The sequence below is a fragment of the Alligator mississippiensis genome, chromosome 3 (assembly GCF_030867095.1).
Source record: "Alligator mississippiensis isolate rAllMis1 chromosome 3, rAllMis1, whole genome shotgun sequence".
NCBI lineage: Eukaryota > Metazoa > Chordata > Crocodylia > Alligatoridae > Alligator > Alligator mississippiensis.
This window is the reverse complement of record NC_081826.1, coordinates 195,757,669-195,778,105: the sequence shown is the minus strand read 5'-3', so window position 1 is coordinate 195,778,105 and position 20,437 is coordinate 195,757,669. Positions and strand designations below refer to the sequence as shown.

Below are 20,437 nucleotides of genomic sequence, written 5' to 3'. Positions count from 1 at the left end.
ATTATTCTCCTGGTCTAGTCACAAAGCATATATTCTCTCCCCCTGGTCTTACAGGCTTTGGGGGCCTAAAACTGCATTAACCACAACTTTTCACCTCCTCCTATCTTGTACAATCTTCTTTGACCTTGTTGCATCTGCACCTATCACTTCCAGATCAGTTTTTATATTATCATCCCATTGTTGCCTTAGTTTATCTTGGGATATAATACCCCCACCTCAGCTTCCAAAATCTGCCTCACATGCCTTGTTGCTTCTCACAGTATGCCCTACCCATTCATTCTCTGTGCTCTTGAACCTTGCTTAAGACATCACCACAAGCTCTTAATTATGCATTCTCCTCCATACTCCATTTTCTTGTACTTGACCAAATATTTTCCTGAGCATTTTGCTTTCAAATACTTGTAGCCTTCCACCATTTCCCTTTGTTAGCATCTAGGATTCACATATAAAAGAACAGGTTGAAAAATTATACTATATTTTTTTACCATAATTTCCGTATAAGAGATATAGACTCATTTCTCCTTTTATTTACACTAGTGAAAATAATGAGGTGACTTTGTTACATCTTTGTCAATTAGTGGAGAATCAGACCCAATCATGCTTCTTAATATAGGCATAATTGGGCAGGTTCATTTGACTGATTAGAGTATCAGGAAGGCTGTTCTATTCCTAACTTAGTTTTCCTATATATAATCAAGTAGAGCTCAAGATTTAATAAATGATGAGTCACTTTGTCACTCAGTGGACCTTCAGAGAGTCAAAAAAAATCTCATTTTGATGTCTTGATATAATATTGGTCTATTGTTGCAATGATTTTTTATTATCATACTGAAGTGACATCACAAGGAAACTATTACAACACAATGCTAGAAAATCATTCTTTGATAGTCTGGAATAGATAGTGAGGCAGAATCAATCTAAATTACGTGGTTTTCTGTAAGCAACATAGTTTAGATAGGAAGGGAAAAGAACATACATTCACCGTTCAGTGGGGGACACAAATTTTAGACCAGGTTCCACCATTTTTAAACCAGTCTGTGTGTGCCGGAATTCTGTTCTGTTAAGGGTATAGAGCTTTTTCTGATCACTTATACCTTTAAAAGTGTAATGTCTGTACCTGGCCCACAAGAGACTGCTCAGACTTTCTTTCACTCCTTTTCCCCTTAGTGTTGAGAAAGTGGGGATTTCTTCTTTTTATCACCCTCTTACTTCCTTCAAGCTTTGTACCAGACTAAGCCTATGCAAGATAGTTTCAAAAAGATGTCAGTAAATCTAATCTATTTTCACAGCAATTTCCACTTTCACCTGCTGTTTCAGGTGTCTAGCATTGTATTTAAAAATCCTGTAATTCAGACACTCCACATGATCAATGCTCCAACAAGACATACACCTTTCACAGTAGTTATACACATAATCCCCAAAACTACTGTAGCTTGAGACTAAACTTTTGAGCCACAAGTGGGCACAGATAGAAGTGACAATTTTTGCCTGATCTGGCCCCTGAAAGTGCTCTACAGCTATGACCAAACAGAAATGCATGGCTGCAAAGCACTTTAAAAGGGTCCAATCCCATAAAAATCTAAACTCTTATTGCAAGAGGATTCAGATGAAGATGTTTCAAAACATAGCATCTTCTGTAACTTGTATCTGCAAAGCCTCCCAGCTTCCAAGCTGTTTTCAGAATGGGAGGGGGGGAAGGGGAGTGGAAGGAGTTCAGCCCCCACTGGAGGGTGGGGTGAGTGTATTGGAGCCCCCGCAAGGTGGGGGCCTCAATACACTAACGCGCATTATCATACTAACATGACTTCACAAGGAAACTACACACATTCAGCCTTTAATGGGGGCTTTTCAGGGGGCTCCAATACACGTACCCCACCTTCCAGCACTGGCTGGAGAACCCCTAGAACAAGCTCCCCCTGCTCCCTTTCCCCCCTCCCATTCTGAAAACAAGGATAGGCTGAGAGGGAGGAGTAGCCATTGCTACCAGAAACCAGCTGCAGACTGGCAGCCAACAGCTAGATTCCCCTCCCCCCTGGACTTAACAGTGAACTTCTGTCTGGTCCAGGGGATTGTTGTAACTCAGAACATTTCCTGCAAAGTATTCTCGTTACAGCAGGGAGCTGCACTTCTGTCTGTGCCCAAGATGTTCACAGATGCCAGGTACAGACCCAGGACCATTTCATTTCACCTCATCTGTTGAGGTATTTCTGGCTCTGCAAGATGTATTTCATAGGCTTTTAGTGATTTTATGTGAAAAAGGACCTCCTTTACTGTTAAATCAGTAGACATTTATGATTTCCTGTAACTCACTCCTAGTTTTGACATATGCATGGGTCTTATTTTGTATACAAATTACCCAGGAAACTAATGTGCCCAGGAAACAAGATAGAATTTACCTGTGTCACAGGAAATGCAAACCTGGGAATTAATCTTGTGAATAAGAAGGGAGCTCTGCCATTTACCAGTTCATCTACTGAAAATCAAGAAATGTGGACCCTGTTCCAACAATGAAGAATTATTTTTTTCTTCATGCTACAAAAGTGATTCACGTGGATTGTTCTTGGACTATGTGCCTTAAGGAGATGAGGAAGTTTTCTTCCCCACCAAAGGATGAAACAGATTTCAAACAACAGATGTCTGTTGTTTTATTATTTTATTACACCCCTTTACATGATTGTGTTCCATTCCATACAAGACAAACTATAACATAAGCTGTAAACTAGCCTCCCTTCAACAGTTCAAGACAATGGGAGATCCTAACAAAAACAACTAGGAGATACCCAGGAGAGAGACTAAAAATGATAATGGGAATGTGATAGAAGTGGATGAAAAATGAGTCAATAAAGCAGAAATGATGGAAAGTGAAGCATCATTCAGACTTGACACTAGCAACAGATACTGTGTCAATGACAGAGTTAAAAGATAATCAGACAAGTGCTAGACGGAGCACCAGGGAAGAGATGAGTTATCCTGATTTCACTTTTATAAGAAAAGAAAGTAGAATGAAGTATTTATAAAGCAGACAAATAATCTGTAACCCGGAGATAGCACCCCTTGGGTGCCAGGAAATGTGATGAGATTCTGATGAATGATGGAGAGTTTCCATGTGTTGTATGCACTACAGGGCCAATTATATGTATGAAGGAAACTTCAGTAGAATCAAAGATGATGCCACTAATTTAGGAAAATAAGTAAAGACAAGGTCAAATGCAAAGAACCTTTGTGAAGATGCATTTTGAGTTAAATGCAAATGAAAATACAAAGTCAGATTCTGATTATCAACTCACAGCTGCACCAGTCGAGAGGAAAAAAGAAGCTCTAAATTTTAAAGACAGGAATGCTTTCTGCAAGGATTGAGAAGAATGGAAAGGGAATTATCTGGAGCCTCTGCTTGAACAAGAGAGAGACCACACTCTTGGAAGCAAAATTTACCACATATATGGACCACCTGTAAATAAGGAAGATGGTGATTTTCTGCTTGTTTAGAAATAACTAATGTTGGTACAAACTGAATGACTAGGGCTTGCAGCAATTCACAGAGTAATGGTAATAAACAGCATGGAAAAGAACATTTCAGTATTAGGCTATGTGGGCCTAGAGGAAATTTTCCTACCAGTGAATATTAAAGGGGAAACTTGGGGAAAAAGCTAGGAAGAAGACAAAACAAAATGGAGACAGAAAAGCTCAGCGCATGCATCTACACATGCTATTAATTCAAAGCAATAAATTTCAAGAGCAGTCTGAGCGGGAATAAACTACTCCCAGGCCACATCTACATGAGATGCTGACTGTGCAGTTGTTACTGAGCACTCATTTAGTAATGACACAAATACTAAATGACTGTACAGTAACCAGAGTTGCTGTGCAGTAGCATCACCAAACAGCGTTTAGATGACTCTGACTACACAGTAGCTCATTACTACTAGGCAGTAGCATCACATCATGCTTCATGCCACACAACGCTACTGCACAACAATAACGAGCTACTGTGCAGTCAGTGTATCATGTAGGCACAGTCCCAGGCACAGCACCAATGCATGCACCCCAGACAGCAGCAATTTGAGTCAGGGCATAGCAGTTTACATAAGGGCTGGGGGCACAGGGGGTCACCCTCGGGCTCCAGGAGGTGGCACTGCGAGGCAGAGGAGTTGGCTGTGGCAAAAGGGTGCTGAAAATTTAGAGCCGTATAACTAGGCAGCAGACAGGAGTCTAGACTCTTGCTACCTGGCCTGACCAGGCACAATTTACACCTATGGTCAGCATCTACATTTATGTTTAATCACAGTTAATTATCATGCCACAAGATAGTACTGGCCCTGACAGTACTCTTACAGCAGCGCTAATTCGTTTACTGCAGCCTTATAGCAACACATATGTAGCCGGTGATGCTTTAGTCTGCAACTAATTAGTCTGCTCCACAGTTAAACACACATGTAGACACAGCCAATGAGTCTTATTTTATAAATGCAAAAGTTACATATGATAACATTTGAGGGTGAAACACCTGTGTTGAGGAAGAAGTGAATTGGAATGAGAAATAGTTGGTTAAAATGAGTAAGTGCCTGAGATAGTATTTCTGAGGGAACTGATAAAATGGAACAGAAAGAGATGTTGGCAACATGGGTAAAAGAAGCTAATATAAAAAAATGAAGTGATATACTGTTTTATTGAACAAAACAGAGAATATTCCAATCAAGGGGAAACAGTTGAAAGGAAGGAAAGGAAGTGAACTCAATGACTACTATAGAATACAAAAAGGCAAAGTGGGAAAACTGCAGATAAATGATGTAAGTTTAAAAACCATTGCTCTGGCTATAGGATGATTTCAAATTATAGAAATGCCAGGTAGAAAACAGCAGTGGGATAATGAGGAGTTCTTGGAATGAGAAATATTTACTCCTCTGACTGCTCCATCTTAACTAACAAGTTACTTGGATAAGTAAGTCCTAGTCTTCACGAGTAAACGCTGTTGAATCAGGCCTGATGCTGGATTTGTATTTATATGGCTGGTAAAAAAATGACTTCTTCATGTGCTACACTGAACAACCACAAGATTGAAAAATCTAATAAAATGAACAACTAGGATGAGGTACATTTTTGTGTGACGTACAGCTGAAGTTGGAGAAACTAGCACCGAAGGAAAATAATATTACTAGGTTCATGAATGTGAACCAGTTCTGAAACAGTCAAAGCACTAAAAACTGGAGTCTAGAGATGTTTTATAAGCAATGTGATTAGTGACTGTTTTCTCAGAGTGACTATGGGCAAGTCATTCACCTGTCTGGGCCTCCATTTATCTATCTGTAAAATGGGAATAATGATACTGGTCTCCTTTGTAAAACACTTTGATGAAAAGTACTATAAAAGAGCTAAATGTTATCATCTTACCTATTTATTTCATTCCCACAGAGGGATGTAAAGGCAAGTTAAATAAACAGTTTGACAAATAATGGCCAATACTCTATATAACAAGTTTTGCTAGCAATTGCAAACTGAACTTACACTATTCTAAATCCCTAATTGGCCTTATACGCAACTGTTTACGTTGGCCTCCTGAACAATGATATGTGCCAGTATTGTAGAAATCAAGGTGATTAGCTGAAAATATTATTTGGCAGATTCTTAATATTATAAAACAATCAAATCTCTAAAATTATGGACATACTATTGTATCTTCATTCATCAAATGAATCAAAGATCTATTTGTTTTAGGGATGCATAAGCTTTCATGAGCAAAAGGTCACTTCATCAGATGTTATGAAGGACATGCAGAGAACAGAAAATAGCTGCATGTCCTTTCATAGCGTTCGGTGAAATGAGCTCTCACTCACAAAAGTTTATGCATCTTTGATTCAATTGGTCTCTAAGGTGCATCTTTACCCTGCCTTCTGCTTGTCTTTGGACTAACTATCTCTCTCTAACCTGCTTTGTATTTGTTTTCAGTTTATAGGAACACACAATGGTTTTAAAAATGGACCCTGAATTATTTTAGGTATACAAGGAGATCCATGCTTAAATGAAAAACAGAAAAGCTTCTCTGACCGATATTTAAAAGACTGGGTTGCTGGCATGGCAGAAATTGTTTTTTTACAAGTATCTTATAAAATGAATGAAAAAAACTGAAGAATGTCATGTGATTTGGGATGAAGGAATACTTTACTGAACAATGAACATTAGCGAGTATACATATGATCTTTCATGAGGGGCTGAGAAGTTAGTGTAGCACTTCAACATTTTGTTTTACATTCTTGATCCTTGCCCATATTTTACATTATCGAATGCAGATCTTTTTGTTCAGTTTTGAAATCCATAAGGACATTTTGCTAAAAACAGCATATGTCATATAAATATTTTAAAGTCAAAATTAGCCACTTTTCCAGGGAAAATGATCCTATTTCTCTGAGGTGGTTCATTTTTTTTCATAGAAAAAATATTTTCATTCAAGGTATTATATTTTCCACATTAAAATAATTGTGTTGTCAAAACTGTAATAACACAATATTTAAAGTATGAATCATACAAAAGAACAAAGAGAAAACGTGTGTGAGAAATTCTGTGCAAAAAAAAAAAGGCTGGATTTCAACCTAATACATAAAGCAAGTTAAGTAATCTAACTTAATTTGTGTTAGTAATTTTCTAGTATAGGAGTGACCACCCTGTGACATGAGTAGCATGGGCAGCCTCTGTGTGTGGCATGTGGCAGGATGAGGGAGAGGGAAGGTAGCACCACAGCAGACAGGGCAGGAAGCAGAAAACAGAGCAGCAGCTCTGGCAGGGAGCATAGGACAGAGAGCAGAAAACAGCAGCAGATCAGCAGGGAGAACAGGGTAGGGGTGGAATGCATTTAAGGTAGGGAAGGGGATTGGAGTTGCATTATGTGAGAGCCTGGGCCTTAATTTCTGGCATGCTTGCCCAAAAAATTTGACCCCCACTGGCCTAATCTGGGACTCCCTGCAAACTAAAACAAATGATATTTAATTCCTATCTGTCAACTCAACAGTGACAAGGAGCCAAATGAAGTCTTTCCCGTCAATTGGTTTCTGTAGTATGATATTCTGTCACGTGTTTGACCACAACTCTTTTGCACCTGAATTTCCAGGTCTCTTCCATCTAAGAATTAACCAGATTTGAAACTGCTCGTCTTCCAAAAATAGATGAAGGCAAGTGGTTTCACTTGACACTCCTGTCGGAGGGAGCTGGAGCCTGCTGTAAGTAATTTTTCCTTCCCTGTTTCCTGTTTATGGAGACCCACTCTAGGATTTCCAAGGAAAGAGGAAGCCCACACAGGTCCCAGCATGGAGGCACGGGACCCAGGGAATCCCCAGCACCCTGGGCCTCCATGACAGGACTTGCTTACCTAGAACTCTGGGGGCACATCTGGGTAAGCAGAGGAACCTGACTTTCCCCACTTACCAAGATGAATCCTAGGGAGGCATCTGCGTAAGTAGGTAAAGCCAAGCAGGTGCTCCCAGGGCTTGAGAGGCCCGATTCTGTGTGGGAATTGCCAGGGTGCACAGGACTGTGCCCCCCAAGCTCTTGGAGACCACATCACCTGTTGTCTCGCAGCATCAACAGACACATTAAAGGCACAGCTTATCTGCTTCATTTGGTAACATCCTTTTCTAGCCTTAGTTTCCTGTATGCTAACTGTCCCATCTGAATAGCCCTTCAGTTTTATCAGACCAGCAGTTAAATCAAACAGACGTCGTGATATCTGGCAGCTCTGCCAGAATTTCTAGGCAAAGTGTTACCCACACTCATTAACTAAGCTACTAAGTGTTCAGACGTGGTCTAAAGGCACAGCCTGTCAAAATGGAAATAGATGCAAGCTTAAATTACTGCAAAAGTGAGCATTATTTACTGTTACATAAAATGAATAAGTCATTTCTAGAGACTAAATATGGAAATTCAATCTGAGAGTTAGGAATCAGCGAACACAATTCACTCATGAATAAAATAAGCAAACTGGCTGTCCATATTTAGGGCCCATTCAAGGTACCTTATACAGGCAAAACTCCCATAGACCGGGGTTACAAACAGAGTGGTAAGCATGTGTAGATTACCTGAATTCAATTTCCAACTGAAGTCACAAACAGACATTGCATTTGTCCCAGGACAAACCACTTTATCCCAGGACAAAGTGCAATCATTCAGATGTCCACATGTGTTGTCCCAGGATAAATCCTAAAAAGGTTCACGGAATAAGAAGTACTAACAGTTTATCCTGGGACATCGCAAAGTACATCTGAATTGTTACCCTAGGATTGCATTGCTGAATCAAGGGCAAAAAAGCACAGTGCATTCAGCTACTCACTAAACCCTGATTAGAAGGACAACATGAGTACGTGCCAATTCTGAGATATTTCTGTTCCAAGATAAATGCAGGCACTTGTTCAAGGGCAAATGTGACATCTGTTCCTAGCCAAAGAGTGTTCTTTGTTTGCATTTATGCACATATACCTGTAGTACATTCGGAAAGCAAACTGAAAAACAAAGCATAAATGAAACTAAACCAAAATACATACTGATTACTAAGTTCTCTTATATCAGATGCTCTGAAGCCCCATTTCTTAGCCAGTTGCTCTTGCTGGTCAGTTTGTTCCAAAAACGCAATCTATAAAGAAAAAAAAAAAAGAAAGAAAATCAGTTAATGATTTTTATATTGCATTTCAGTACAGCTAATGTTGTGTGCATATATGAGAAGTCATAATCTGCAGCACTGGATTTTTATTAAATGTACACTCCATTATAGCAAAAATGAGTTAGTATTAAAATACTCGTTCTTCTGACTATGGATATCTAATTTCTAAATGCTTCCTTCTTGTCCACTGAACGATCCAACCTGTGACTTCAGTTGGAAATTGAATTCAGGTAATCTGCACACATAAGAAGTCCATCACTATTTCACTGGCAGAAGTCCAGCATCCTCCTTCACTCATTATAATACCTAGTGTACCAATTCTTCTAGTAGTAACAGAGTTCTCAGGTTACAGCTCTATAGTAGCCTAATGGAATATACAGTTACAATGTTCAGAAACATAAAAGTCAAAATAATGTACTTGTGTGTATGATCAATATGCAGTCAGATATTCTCAGTAACTGTTCATACCACCTCTATATATTTTTTTTAATTAGGTAATGAAGATGTAATCAGGAACTAAGAGGAAAAATTATGATAATCTAGTGGCTGAGCTGAGTGGAATGACATAATTCTTAACAGGTCCTTGTTTGCTCCAATATTCTCTGATCCAAGCCCCAGGTTTGCTCTTGATTCTCAATGGATATCAATTTTGTATCTGTCAAGTTTGTTTTCTATCACACACAATGATGACAACTCTCAGTGCTCATGGATGTCACGCTAGTTTATATTTTTCTTAAATGCACAGATCTTGGAGTTATGTGTTAATGTGAAAGCTCAGGTTTCACTAATACAGAAGTGTATTTCAGAACATTTTGATTGTGGAGAAAAGTCAGAAGTCAGAACCAACTTTAAAAACCCCCTAGATCCAATATTCTATATGATCTCTTTAAATCTCCTGATATTTAAACAAATGTCATTACTTTTAGGAACCTGATTTATGATACTAGAATGCCAAGGATTCTGCACATGCCAATGGCCACGTTATATTTACTCATGAAACAAACAGCTGAATCCAGACAAATAAAGACAAGAAAATAACAGGCAGAGAGAAGATAAGGTTAGTTCAACAAGTATATCCACCAAAACATACCCATTATTTGTATTAAAGTTATTTTTGTATATATAATTATATATATTAAGGACCCTACAGGCTCCGGTCAGGAGCAGGTCTCCATTTTAAGTATTCTATCAAAACAAGGCACATACACATGCATTTACAGCACCTGAATAAACTGTGGAGCTTATTGCTCCAGAGTTGATTGCTCCCAGGCACACCATTTGAACATGCACCCAGAACAAATAACTCAGGAGCAATAAGCTCCGCAGTTTGTTCAGGCACAGCACGTGGAGCCACCCAGGGTGGCAGGGGACTCTGGGGGTCAGCCTGCCAGCCCAGGGCTCCTCCCCCCAGCACAGTGTGCTGCAGAGCGGGCTGGCTAGGACAAAAGGCAGTTTCAGTATGGGGCTAGCTGACAGGCAGCCCCGACACTGAACCACTCCCATGCCCCAGTTAGCTGGTCAGCATCTACACGTACACTGCTGAGCATGAAAAAAACTCCACAGCAGGGTAGTACTTGTATTTACAAGTACTGAGTTCTTGCGGAGTTTATTATTTTCATATGCCCTAATAGGGGTGCATGTGTAGACACTGAGACATTTACTGCACAGTAAATTAGTCAATTGTGAAGTAAACATCTCATGTAGATGCACCCACAGGGTACAAAGATAATCCTGTCCCAAAGACCTGACAGTCTAATGACTTGTCTGAGCAGCATTTCTGTTTAGAAACCAGTGGGTGCATCTACACAGGCCATTATGGTGCCGTTTTTACTGCGCCATCATTTAGTACTTCATTTTGTTGTATTAACCTTTTATAGAAGCAGAAATTTGGCTGCCATAGTTCCCCTGCTTTACCTGTGGCAGGTTAAGGTGTTATGTCTTGTGTTGTGTCAGAGTTGATGGTAGTTTTACAGAGTTTAGGTTATGGGTTTGTATAGGATGGTTTGGATAGAGATGCGGGTGAGGGAAAAGGTTAGACTAGATGACTTTTGGAGATTCCTTCCAATCCTACTTCTCTATAATTCCATGATTTTATGATCTTTATGCTGGCATAAATTTATTAACCCTATGGGAGTTGTTATCAATATTTAAACCAATATAGCTATAGTAATACAAAATTCTGTGAAGATAAGCTATAAACAAGATGTAACTGGGATACAGCAAACATGTATAGTCTGCTTACATTTTTCACTCAAAAAAAACTTACCAAGTTTTAAAAGAGAGAGGTAGATAATTGTTAGTCTGAAGTTACTTACAAAAGCTTATGCCTCTCTGAATCAGTTAGTTTCTAAGACTCCACCCTAACCACATTTTTAAAAATGTATTAAAGTTGAGACCTTAGCATCCTACTTTAATATAAATATTCACTATTAATAACAATATTAGCTAACTATAAGAATAATAACATTATAATAAAGTAACACTCACAAATAATAATCATAAAAGACATGGATATTTACATAAAGCAACATCTTTTTTCAAAAAAAGGAGGGGCATGTTTAGCATGTCCAGCAAGTTCAACAACTGAACAGTTAAAGCTGCTTTATAATGCAGTCTTACCAAAATTTGTGACAAGCAATAAAGTAAATGTCAGAGAGCTCCTGGAGTCAAAATGGATGTGGAATGACTAATTCTAGCTACTGAACAAAACTAGCAAGTTAGGATAAAGAGAGACAAGCTTGAAATACCAGATGGCAAAGGCTGGAAACAAACTTGTTGCTATGGAAAAGAGTGAATATTTTAGACTCTTACAAAATGAGAGTTATGTTGAAATGTCTTACAAAACTCTTAAAGTTATGTTGAAATGGTTCAGTTCTAAAACAACAAAAAGCCAGTCTGGAATCAGTCACACAATATCCATCCTACCTTGATATATCATACAGTCTTAACAGAGATAAAAATCACACAATAAGTTAGGGCTATAGGAAAGGTTAAGACTTGAAACGCACTGAAAGCAGAGTGAGTTTAGGCTCTCGTGCTTCCCAGGAATGTCAGTCTAGGTCACTGAATGTTCAGAAACATGGGCTGATGCTATTGACTCAGATATACATTTCCTCCAAAAAGTCCTCTACACACCTTGAGCATATATTTAGCTGACTTCAAGTCCTATATGTCCATGATATTTCATCTGTGTTGGCAGTCCCTTGGCCATAAGTGGGCAGTTCTGTGCCTTGAGCAGTGGCAGAGCACAGGCCACAGCTATTTTTGTGCCCTTCCTAAGCTGGCACCTGGGGCTGGTGTCCCAGTTATCCCCTTCTTGGTCACACTACTACTATGGGTCAGAGCTTTCATTGCTTTATATTTTGCACAATCACTTACATAGTGGGCGCATCTACACATGCTATTAAGGCAAAGCAATAAACTCCAGCGCATATTGCACTGGAGTTTATTGCTCCCAGGTAACATGTTTACACATGCAACTGGAACCACAGCACATTAAGCCAGGGTGGTGCAGCCCCACACTGGCTGCGGCCCTGGGGTCAGCCTACCAACCCGGGGCTGCTCAACATGCTGCAGAGCGGCTGAGTGGGGCATGAGGATACTCCAGTGTGGGGCTAGCTGGGAGGCAGCCCCCAAACTGAAACACCCTTGTGCCCCAGCCAACCCTGTCAGCATCTACATGTATGTTGTGGTAGAGTAAATCAGTTTACTCAATAGCATTGCACATGTACACACTGAGAATTACTACAAAGAAACGAGTCAGCTCTTCAGTAAACGTCTTATGTAGATGTGCCCAGTAGGAAGTGGGCTACTACAAAATGCTACTAGATCATAATGGTACTGTATGGGTGCATCTACATGTGCACTTTATTGCAGCACTGACCATTTAGCTCCACAGTAAAGCTTCACCATCTATGCATGCAACGCTATTAGAGCACACTAATTAACTCTGCCGTAGGATAGTACTGTCTGGGACAAGTACTATCCTGGCAGAATAATTTACACTGCTGCAACACATGTGGAGACAGTGATGAGTCTGGCTGGGGCTTTAGCAACATCATGCCCCAGGCAGCCCCTCTACAACATATTGAGCCAGTGGAGAGCAGCCCCAATCTGGAAGGCTGATCTCCTGGACTCTCTGCCAGCCGGAGCTGTTCTGCCCCAGTGCAATGTGCTATGGTCCCAGACACATGTGAAGATGTTGTGCCCAGGAATAATAAACTCTGGCACAAACTACACCAGAGTTTATTCAGGCACACTAATTGCATGTGTAGATACACCCTACTATACTAATTTTTCACCCGTGTCAATAATTACAGTGTCTAATAAAAGCAAGTAGTCAGCCAAGGACTGTATGATGAGAGAGATTTTTTTTTTAGTCCTTCCTCATTATTTCAGAAAGGTAAAAACATTGAAGAAATGACTTAAAATACATACTTTTCAAACGAAGTGGGTAGAAACCTGTTACCTCAAGTACAATTACCTAATCTGGAACTTGTTTTTCCATATAGTCAGGGAGCTGTGAGGGTCTTCCAGTGACAGAAAGCTAATGATTTGATGCCCGCATTCAAGCTAATGGGTTGAAACAGAAAGAAATAGAACCATCTCTTGTACAAATAACCCACCTGCCATTTGCAGTGCTGATTTGTCCTGAACAGAGTTTGCTTTCTTTCTGAAATTATTAACAATTTGGAATGAATTAGTAAAACTTTTGAAATTCAAAATGGACAGCAAGTTTTCCGTGGTCATTTAGCCACACTTCCTGCTCACCGTAAGGTTTGGGAACCAAATATTTCAGTGTAGGAAGCGAATCGCATAGATTACTTTATTTGTTTGCAGCTGAAACTTATTTCACTTCCTCACTTATAAAAATAAGCTGACATCCCACTTTCCTATTCTGTTCACTACCTAGTACTTCATATGTAAGTACGAGACAGACAAAAGCCTTGCCTTGCACACATTTCCACTTTGTCATACTGGGGTTCTGTTTTTGATTCTCAGCTGCTAAATACCACTTTTTCTCTCTTTTAGTGATAACCAGTCTCTCAAAGAAAATGGGAGATGAAGTGAAACACAGTTTAATGCAAGGGATAAATAATCTGCAATTCTCAGTGACATTCAAATTAATTTCTATATTTTTATAAGGTGCACCCTATCTTCTTCCTATGTATTATTACACTTACAGCACCTAATTTATTTCCACGGGGATTAATAAGCTTCATTTTGGTCGATCCACTTGGCATTAAATGTCCCTGTCCAAATTCACATAAATAATTCTGGCTAGTGAATGTATTTGTACAATTCAAATGTTCATCTTCTGTCTTGGATTTTTTTAATACATATGTAAGTGCTATATCTGTATATAAAGTATTCTGGGTAAGATTTTTCTTTATCTCAACTCAGTTCCAAGTCCATTGAAATTAATGTCAAATCTCTCATTAATTACCATTACATTTAACCAGTAAAACTCTCTAGGTGCAGAATTGGGCCTTTATTTCCCTCCTGCATTCTCTTGTCTGTGGAAAAATTCTTAGCCATGATAGCTGTAATTGCATTAATGAAAAACATGAATAGCTAAAATTTTAATAAAAATACTGTTCATGTTTTACAGTGACATGGTGAAATCAGATTCTAGACACACAAAAAGAAAGACAGAGCATATAGAAGAGAGACAAGAGACCCAAAGAGTTTGTAAGACCTTTTTAACTTATCTTTCAGCACTTTCAGTACACTAAATCCCACAAGTGTCACCACAGAGAAGCAGCTCTTGAAGAACAAGAGTTACTGGTAAGTAACCTTTCTTTTGAGTCATAATTGAGCCTGCTCCACGTTCTAATTAGAATGCTTCAGCTGCATCTCAGCATCATGTGTATTAAGTGCCCCACATTTCAAACTAGCTGTGGGGGCACTTTAACTAAAGCCTGTTGAATAAGCTTTAGTTAAAGCACTCCTGTGCCCATTTTGAAATGCAGGAGGGCTTAATACACATGATGGTGAGCCATTTTAATTAGAGTAGCTGTTCAAGAACTGCTATAAGCCTCCCACCTCCACTTCCAAGCATGTGTATAGGCAGCCTTTGTTTTGAAGCCATAGATATGGTTCCTCCTTACTTGCAAAAATAATGTTTTCTCAGAAAATTACAATAATTTAAGGTATTCTATTACTCACACTCATAAGCAGTGCTGGTCCACTGCATGTATTCTAATACATTCTCAAGCACTGGGGCATGTAAGGGATGTTAAGACTCCATCTTTGCCAGTGGCAGAAAGAGCACACTTGCAGTTTTATTATACCATGAAATGTGAGTTCTTAAAATGATAACACTAGAAAAAAATAGTTTTGACCATTTTTAACATGGGTGACTGGCACCTCTTAAGTCTGGAAGTCAGTGGAGTCTTTGCATTGCTTTCAATGAGTTTTACACCAAGCCTTTAATAGGCCACAAATGAATGCTCATAATAGGTCTCAAATGAAGAAAAATAGGTGTCAAATCTAGGTGGATTTGGAGGAAAGGCAAGTGTCGGGAGTAGGCATGTAAAACTGTGAAAATTGTGGGAAAAGGGGCTTAAGGGCTACTAAATTCAAAGTCTGTTCTTCACCCCTGCCAAATTTCATGCAGCCTGGATTGAATTTATTGTCCTTCAGCAAAAAAAGTCCTTTTTCTGCAACATATCTGTAAATAATGTCCATTAAAATCAAGTGGACTTCACAAGTTACTGAAATCTACCTGTACAGAGCTCACTGTTGGACTGAGGCCTACGCTGAGTTCTATTAAGGTATTAATATAGCTTCCCAGCAGATCTAATCCTGTTCAATTAGTAGTAGTGCTCTTTTTTTAACAGGCTCACATCGTTAATAATCACAGTGTTATAGACTGCCTGTCATCTTCATAGCCCTTTAGTCCTTTAGTTAATTATTCCATTATTTACTTTTTACACGTTTGTCTCTGACAGAAGCAAATGTCTAGGATAGACTATACATCATTGTGGATAATGTACTATTCTTTCAGAATATATATTATAATTATTTTTATATTTCATTTTTACTGAGCATGAAATGTCAGTTTTAAGAATTGAAAGGGACATTATGGTTCAAATTTACTTGTTTGAAAATAAAGCATTTTAAAATATTAAATAAATCAGTCATCCATCATCTGCAGAAGTTAGACAAGAGCCCACTCAATGCCTAGTTGCTTAACTGTGTTTAGGTGAACTTTCCATCTAAGCCCAAATTGCTTAATCTAGGAAGTTCATTCTTTAAATTACCAGTTACATCTAGCTAACTCTTTATACAATATGATATATGCTTGAACCCATTGCTTCCTTATACATACTTACATACACACACATATATGTGTTTATGTGTATAAATATGTATGTGTGTGTATATATATATTAGTATTTATGTATATATAATATGTGTGTAAGTATATATGCATATATATACATATATGTATATGAATATATATGTGTGTATATATGAGGAAGTAATGTGTATACATTAATGGGTATATATATATTTGTGTGTCTGTGTTTGTATATGTATGTGTGTGTGCATATATGTATGTGTGTGTGTGCGTATATATATATATATATATATATATATATATATACACGCGCACGCACATATACATATATATACATTCACATACACTCACACACACACATACAAGTGAGAGAGGAACAGTGGAGAAAAAAATCCTGGTCATACTCAGTTCACTCTCCCTTTCAGCATCCACTCTCCGCAACTGTGCAACTCAGGATACCGGGCAAGATGGACCTATAGTCCAGCCCAGTAAATGATAGTTCTTATGTTATGTATAGACGGGCTTGTATGATGTTGGAGGGACGGTATGTAATATGTATGCGGGAAAGGACTGTCACTAGAATGTATAGAAGAAGAGGCAGAGTACTGGGATATGTGTTTCTGGAGATATATATATATATATATATCTGTGTGTGTGTGTGTGTGTGTGTCAGATAGAAACACAGGTGTGTGTGTGTGTGTGTGTGTGTATACATACCTGTGTTTCTATCACACACACGCGCGCGCGCGCGCGCGCACGTGCACATACTTTGTATCCCTGAAAATGTTCAACTTTCTCCTTAAGATCTGCAGAAAATCTGAGTCTGGAACATTTTTTTTTAATTCTTTATCCTTTATAGAAAATGGCTTCAAGACATAAAATGGGCAATTTCAAGCCCCAGAACTAGAATCATGTCACTACTTTGGGAGACATCTGTATAGCTGGAAATCAATATATCATAGCAGCTGCAAGAAAGGCAGAGATCTGATAAAACTTCATCTGCACCATTTATCTCTGCTGTTTTAGTCTACTCAGCTTCATTTCTCTCACTAAAATTTCATTTTCATCACAAAGATAAAAACAGAAACTACAGACAAGCTCAGCTTGTGTGCATCTACACCTTAAATACATACCTGCACATACTAATACCACCTGTGATAGATTACACAGGTACCCACTATTCTATTTTAGTTACATGTATATATATCTCAATACAGCAAAAAAAACCCCACATCTTTCATCCAACATGGTTTCACATACATGCATATCCTCAGCACTATAAATAACCCTTCCCTTGCACTCATACTCAATATACTATAACTCCTCCTATACATACCCCAGCACCCCTGTATATCCTCCCACAAACACTCTTATTATATGCCTCCTCTCCAGAAACACATATCCCAGTACTCTGCCTCCTGTCTTATACATTCCAGTCCTCTCTTCCATACATATCACATACCCTCCCTCCAACATCATACAACCCCCTCTATATATATATATAAGAATATAAGAACTGCCATTTACTGGGTCAGACTATAGGTCTATCTTGTCTAGTATTCTGTGTCACACAGTGGCAGAGAGGATGCTGAAAGGGAGAGTGAACTGGGTATGACCAGGATTTTTTTCTCCACTCTTCCTCTCTCACTTGCAGCCTCCTGCATTTAAGGTCCAGGAAGTTCTGATTCAGAGATTGTATCCTTAACTCCGGTGAAGATGTATACCAGCATTATATCCTTCCCCACAACAAATGCCCCAGTATTATATACCCTTTTGTGTCCTATATGCCATTACTCTCTACCCCTTCCTCCATACACACACACTGATATGATACATCCCATCCCCAAAACTACCCTGGTTACATGCTCCCACTCTCCACACCCACATCCCAGCAACACGAGCCCCTTCCCACTCACATCTCAATACTACACCCTTCCTTGCTGTGTGTTCCCTCTGGATCATTCGCCTCTTCCCAGACATGCATACCCCAACAATATCAGATACCCACCTTTCACTCATCAACCCAATAGTGTAATGTTCTTCCCATGCACAGAACCCATAATTAAATACCCCAGGACCATATACACCACTCTCCCTAATGTTACATACTTCCCCCATATTCCTCCTGCTGCCCACACCTGAACACCTCACACTTCACGCCCTTTCTTCTCCACACCCTAATATTCTACCCCCTCCACACCACCCAATATTGTACAGCCTTCCCCAAGGGAGCACATGACCAACATTATGCACCCTTATCTCTCCTTGCACCATCATATCGCATACTCACCTCTCCCTCCCCACCCCCCGCCCGTTATATCCCCTTCCTCCACATGCACACCCCCCAAGATTATACACACCTTCCTCCCTCAGTGCATATAATCCTCCTACAATATTAGGAAGATATTCCCCCTCCCAACATTATATAAATTATATATGCATTATGTATTATATCTATCCCCCCAATATTATATAACTTCCAATATGATATATATATTGTTTATGCCCCAACACTATATATTTATATGTATTAAATACTCCAATATTATATAATGTATATCCCCATTATTATATATCTAACATTACATATATCCCCAATATAATGTTATGTGTATTTTACATTCCCTAATATATATTTACCTCAATATTATATATTAGATATACTGTATATAGCTCCGAATATTATATAATAATATATATCCCTAATATTATGTATGTTATATACCCCAGTATTGTGTGTGTGTGTATCTATATTATGTATGTACGTATGTATGTATAGCCCCCTAATATTATATAGCCTCTCTCTCTTTCTATATATATATATTCCCCCAATATGATAGATAGATAATATTGGGGAATGTGTGTGTGTGTGTATCAATATATAGATATAGATATATGTATCCCAATGCTATATACCTCCAATGTACGTGTGTGTGTGTGTGTGTGTGTGTGTGTATATATATATATATATATATGTGTGTGTGTGTGTGTATACACACACACACACACACACATCTATAGATCTATCTATGTATACATAGACATATATAGATATCTATCTATATATAGATATATCTATAGATGTATATAGATATAGATACCTATGTATCTATCTATATATGTATATCTGTATCTAGATTGATAGATCTCCCACACATATATATATAAATATTGAGGGTATATAATATCGGAGTCTATATACATTATACTATATAGTATTGGGGTATATAATATTAGGGGGCTATATAATAGCATATATATGATATTGGGGGTAGATACAGTATATATATAATATTACATTTTAATTATGGTAATGTGTCTATACTGTTCTATCAATCCCCCAATATTTTATAATACATACATACACTATATATATATCTATATCTATAGATATAGATATATATATAACACATCTCCCCAGTAGGCTAGCCCGCCCGCGGCGCGCCCCGCACGCACGCACTTTCCCGGTGTCGTCCACCCCGAGCAGGCGGCCGTGCAGGATGTCGGCGGGCGAGGCGCAGCTGGAGTGCACGAAGGTCCCTCTGAAGACGTGGGCCAGCGGCGGGGTGTGCGGGGAGCCCATGGCGGTGCCGGGGGAGCCCGGCTGCGGGCCGAGGCGGCGCCGGGATGTGGCAGCTCCCAGCTCCCGGCTCCCGCTCTCCCGCACCCGGCGGCGGTGGCGGCACCCTGCGCGCTGCCGGCTCCGTGTTATTCCCTCCGCGCCGAGAGCGGCTCCTGGCACTTGCCGCGTGTCTCCACCCACCCCCTGGTGACTGTCCCTTCGGGGTGTGGTTAACGCCGCCGGCAGGCTCCCCGCGCTCCTCCCGCCGCTCGTGCTCCGACAGGTTTGGGGGATGCCGCTGGCGAGCCGAGCTCCGCCTGCCCTCAGCGCCGCCGGCCGGGACCCCGGGCGCCGGCCCGGCCTCGTGCCCAACCCGCAAAGCACTTCTGCAAAGCGCCTCGGCCTCTGTGTCTACAGCCAGGAGCACCAGGCTGACACTGGGCTAGGAGCCAAATGCGGAGTCTTTTATCTCCAACCCTTACCCATGCGCTTAGACCCACCCAGAGAAACTCAGGCGTGAGTTATGTGGTGCCGCCGGGGCAGGCGCTCCCACGCTGCAGAGCCGTGGATTCTTTATGACCCCGGGGTCAAAAAACCCATGCCAAAGTGGGGAGCGCCAAAAACTGGAGCCTGGCTGGCAGGAGCCCCACTCCAGGTGCCAGGCAGGCCTTCTCCCCGGAGGCCCCAGGTAAGGCTGCTGGGGCCAGCAAAGGCGCTGACCCCAGCCTCCCCTACCCACCTGGGGTAACCTGCCACACGCCAAAGCGTGCATGGCACCGGCATCACCTTGTGCTGCCGCTACTTGTCCCTGGGGAAACTGCACAGATAAAATGAAGCCCGGTCACACCTGTCCCATTTTGCCAGGTTGCCCAAGCCCTCCTCTTTCCAAGCCCTCCTGGAGACTCACTTGTTACACAGCTCCATAAGA

The 20,437-nt window shown here is 40.1% G+C and overlaps 1 protein-coding gene across 1 annotated transcript in view; it reads right to left on the bottom strand.

Moving 5' to 3' along the window:
* GDA (guanine deaminase) overlaps window positions 1–19,909 on the bottom strand; it is a 79,894-nt gene extending 59,985 nt beyond the window's left edge. The window contains exons 1-2 of the mRNA XM_014608727.3: window positions 19,408–19,909; window positions 8,526–8,614 (exon numbers count right to left, since the gene is read on the bottom strand). Coding sequence (XP_014464213.1) covers window positions 8,526–8,614; window positions 19,408–19,530 — 212 coding nt within the window. The 5' untranslated portion in view covers window positions 19,531–19,909. The remainder of the gene's footprint in view (window positions 1–8,525; window positions 8,615–19,407) is intronic.
* Window positions 19,910–20,437: the final 528 nt, after the last annotated feature.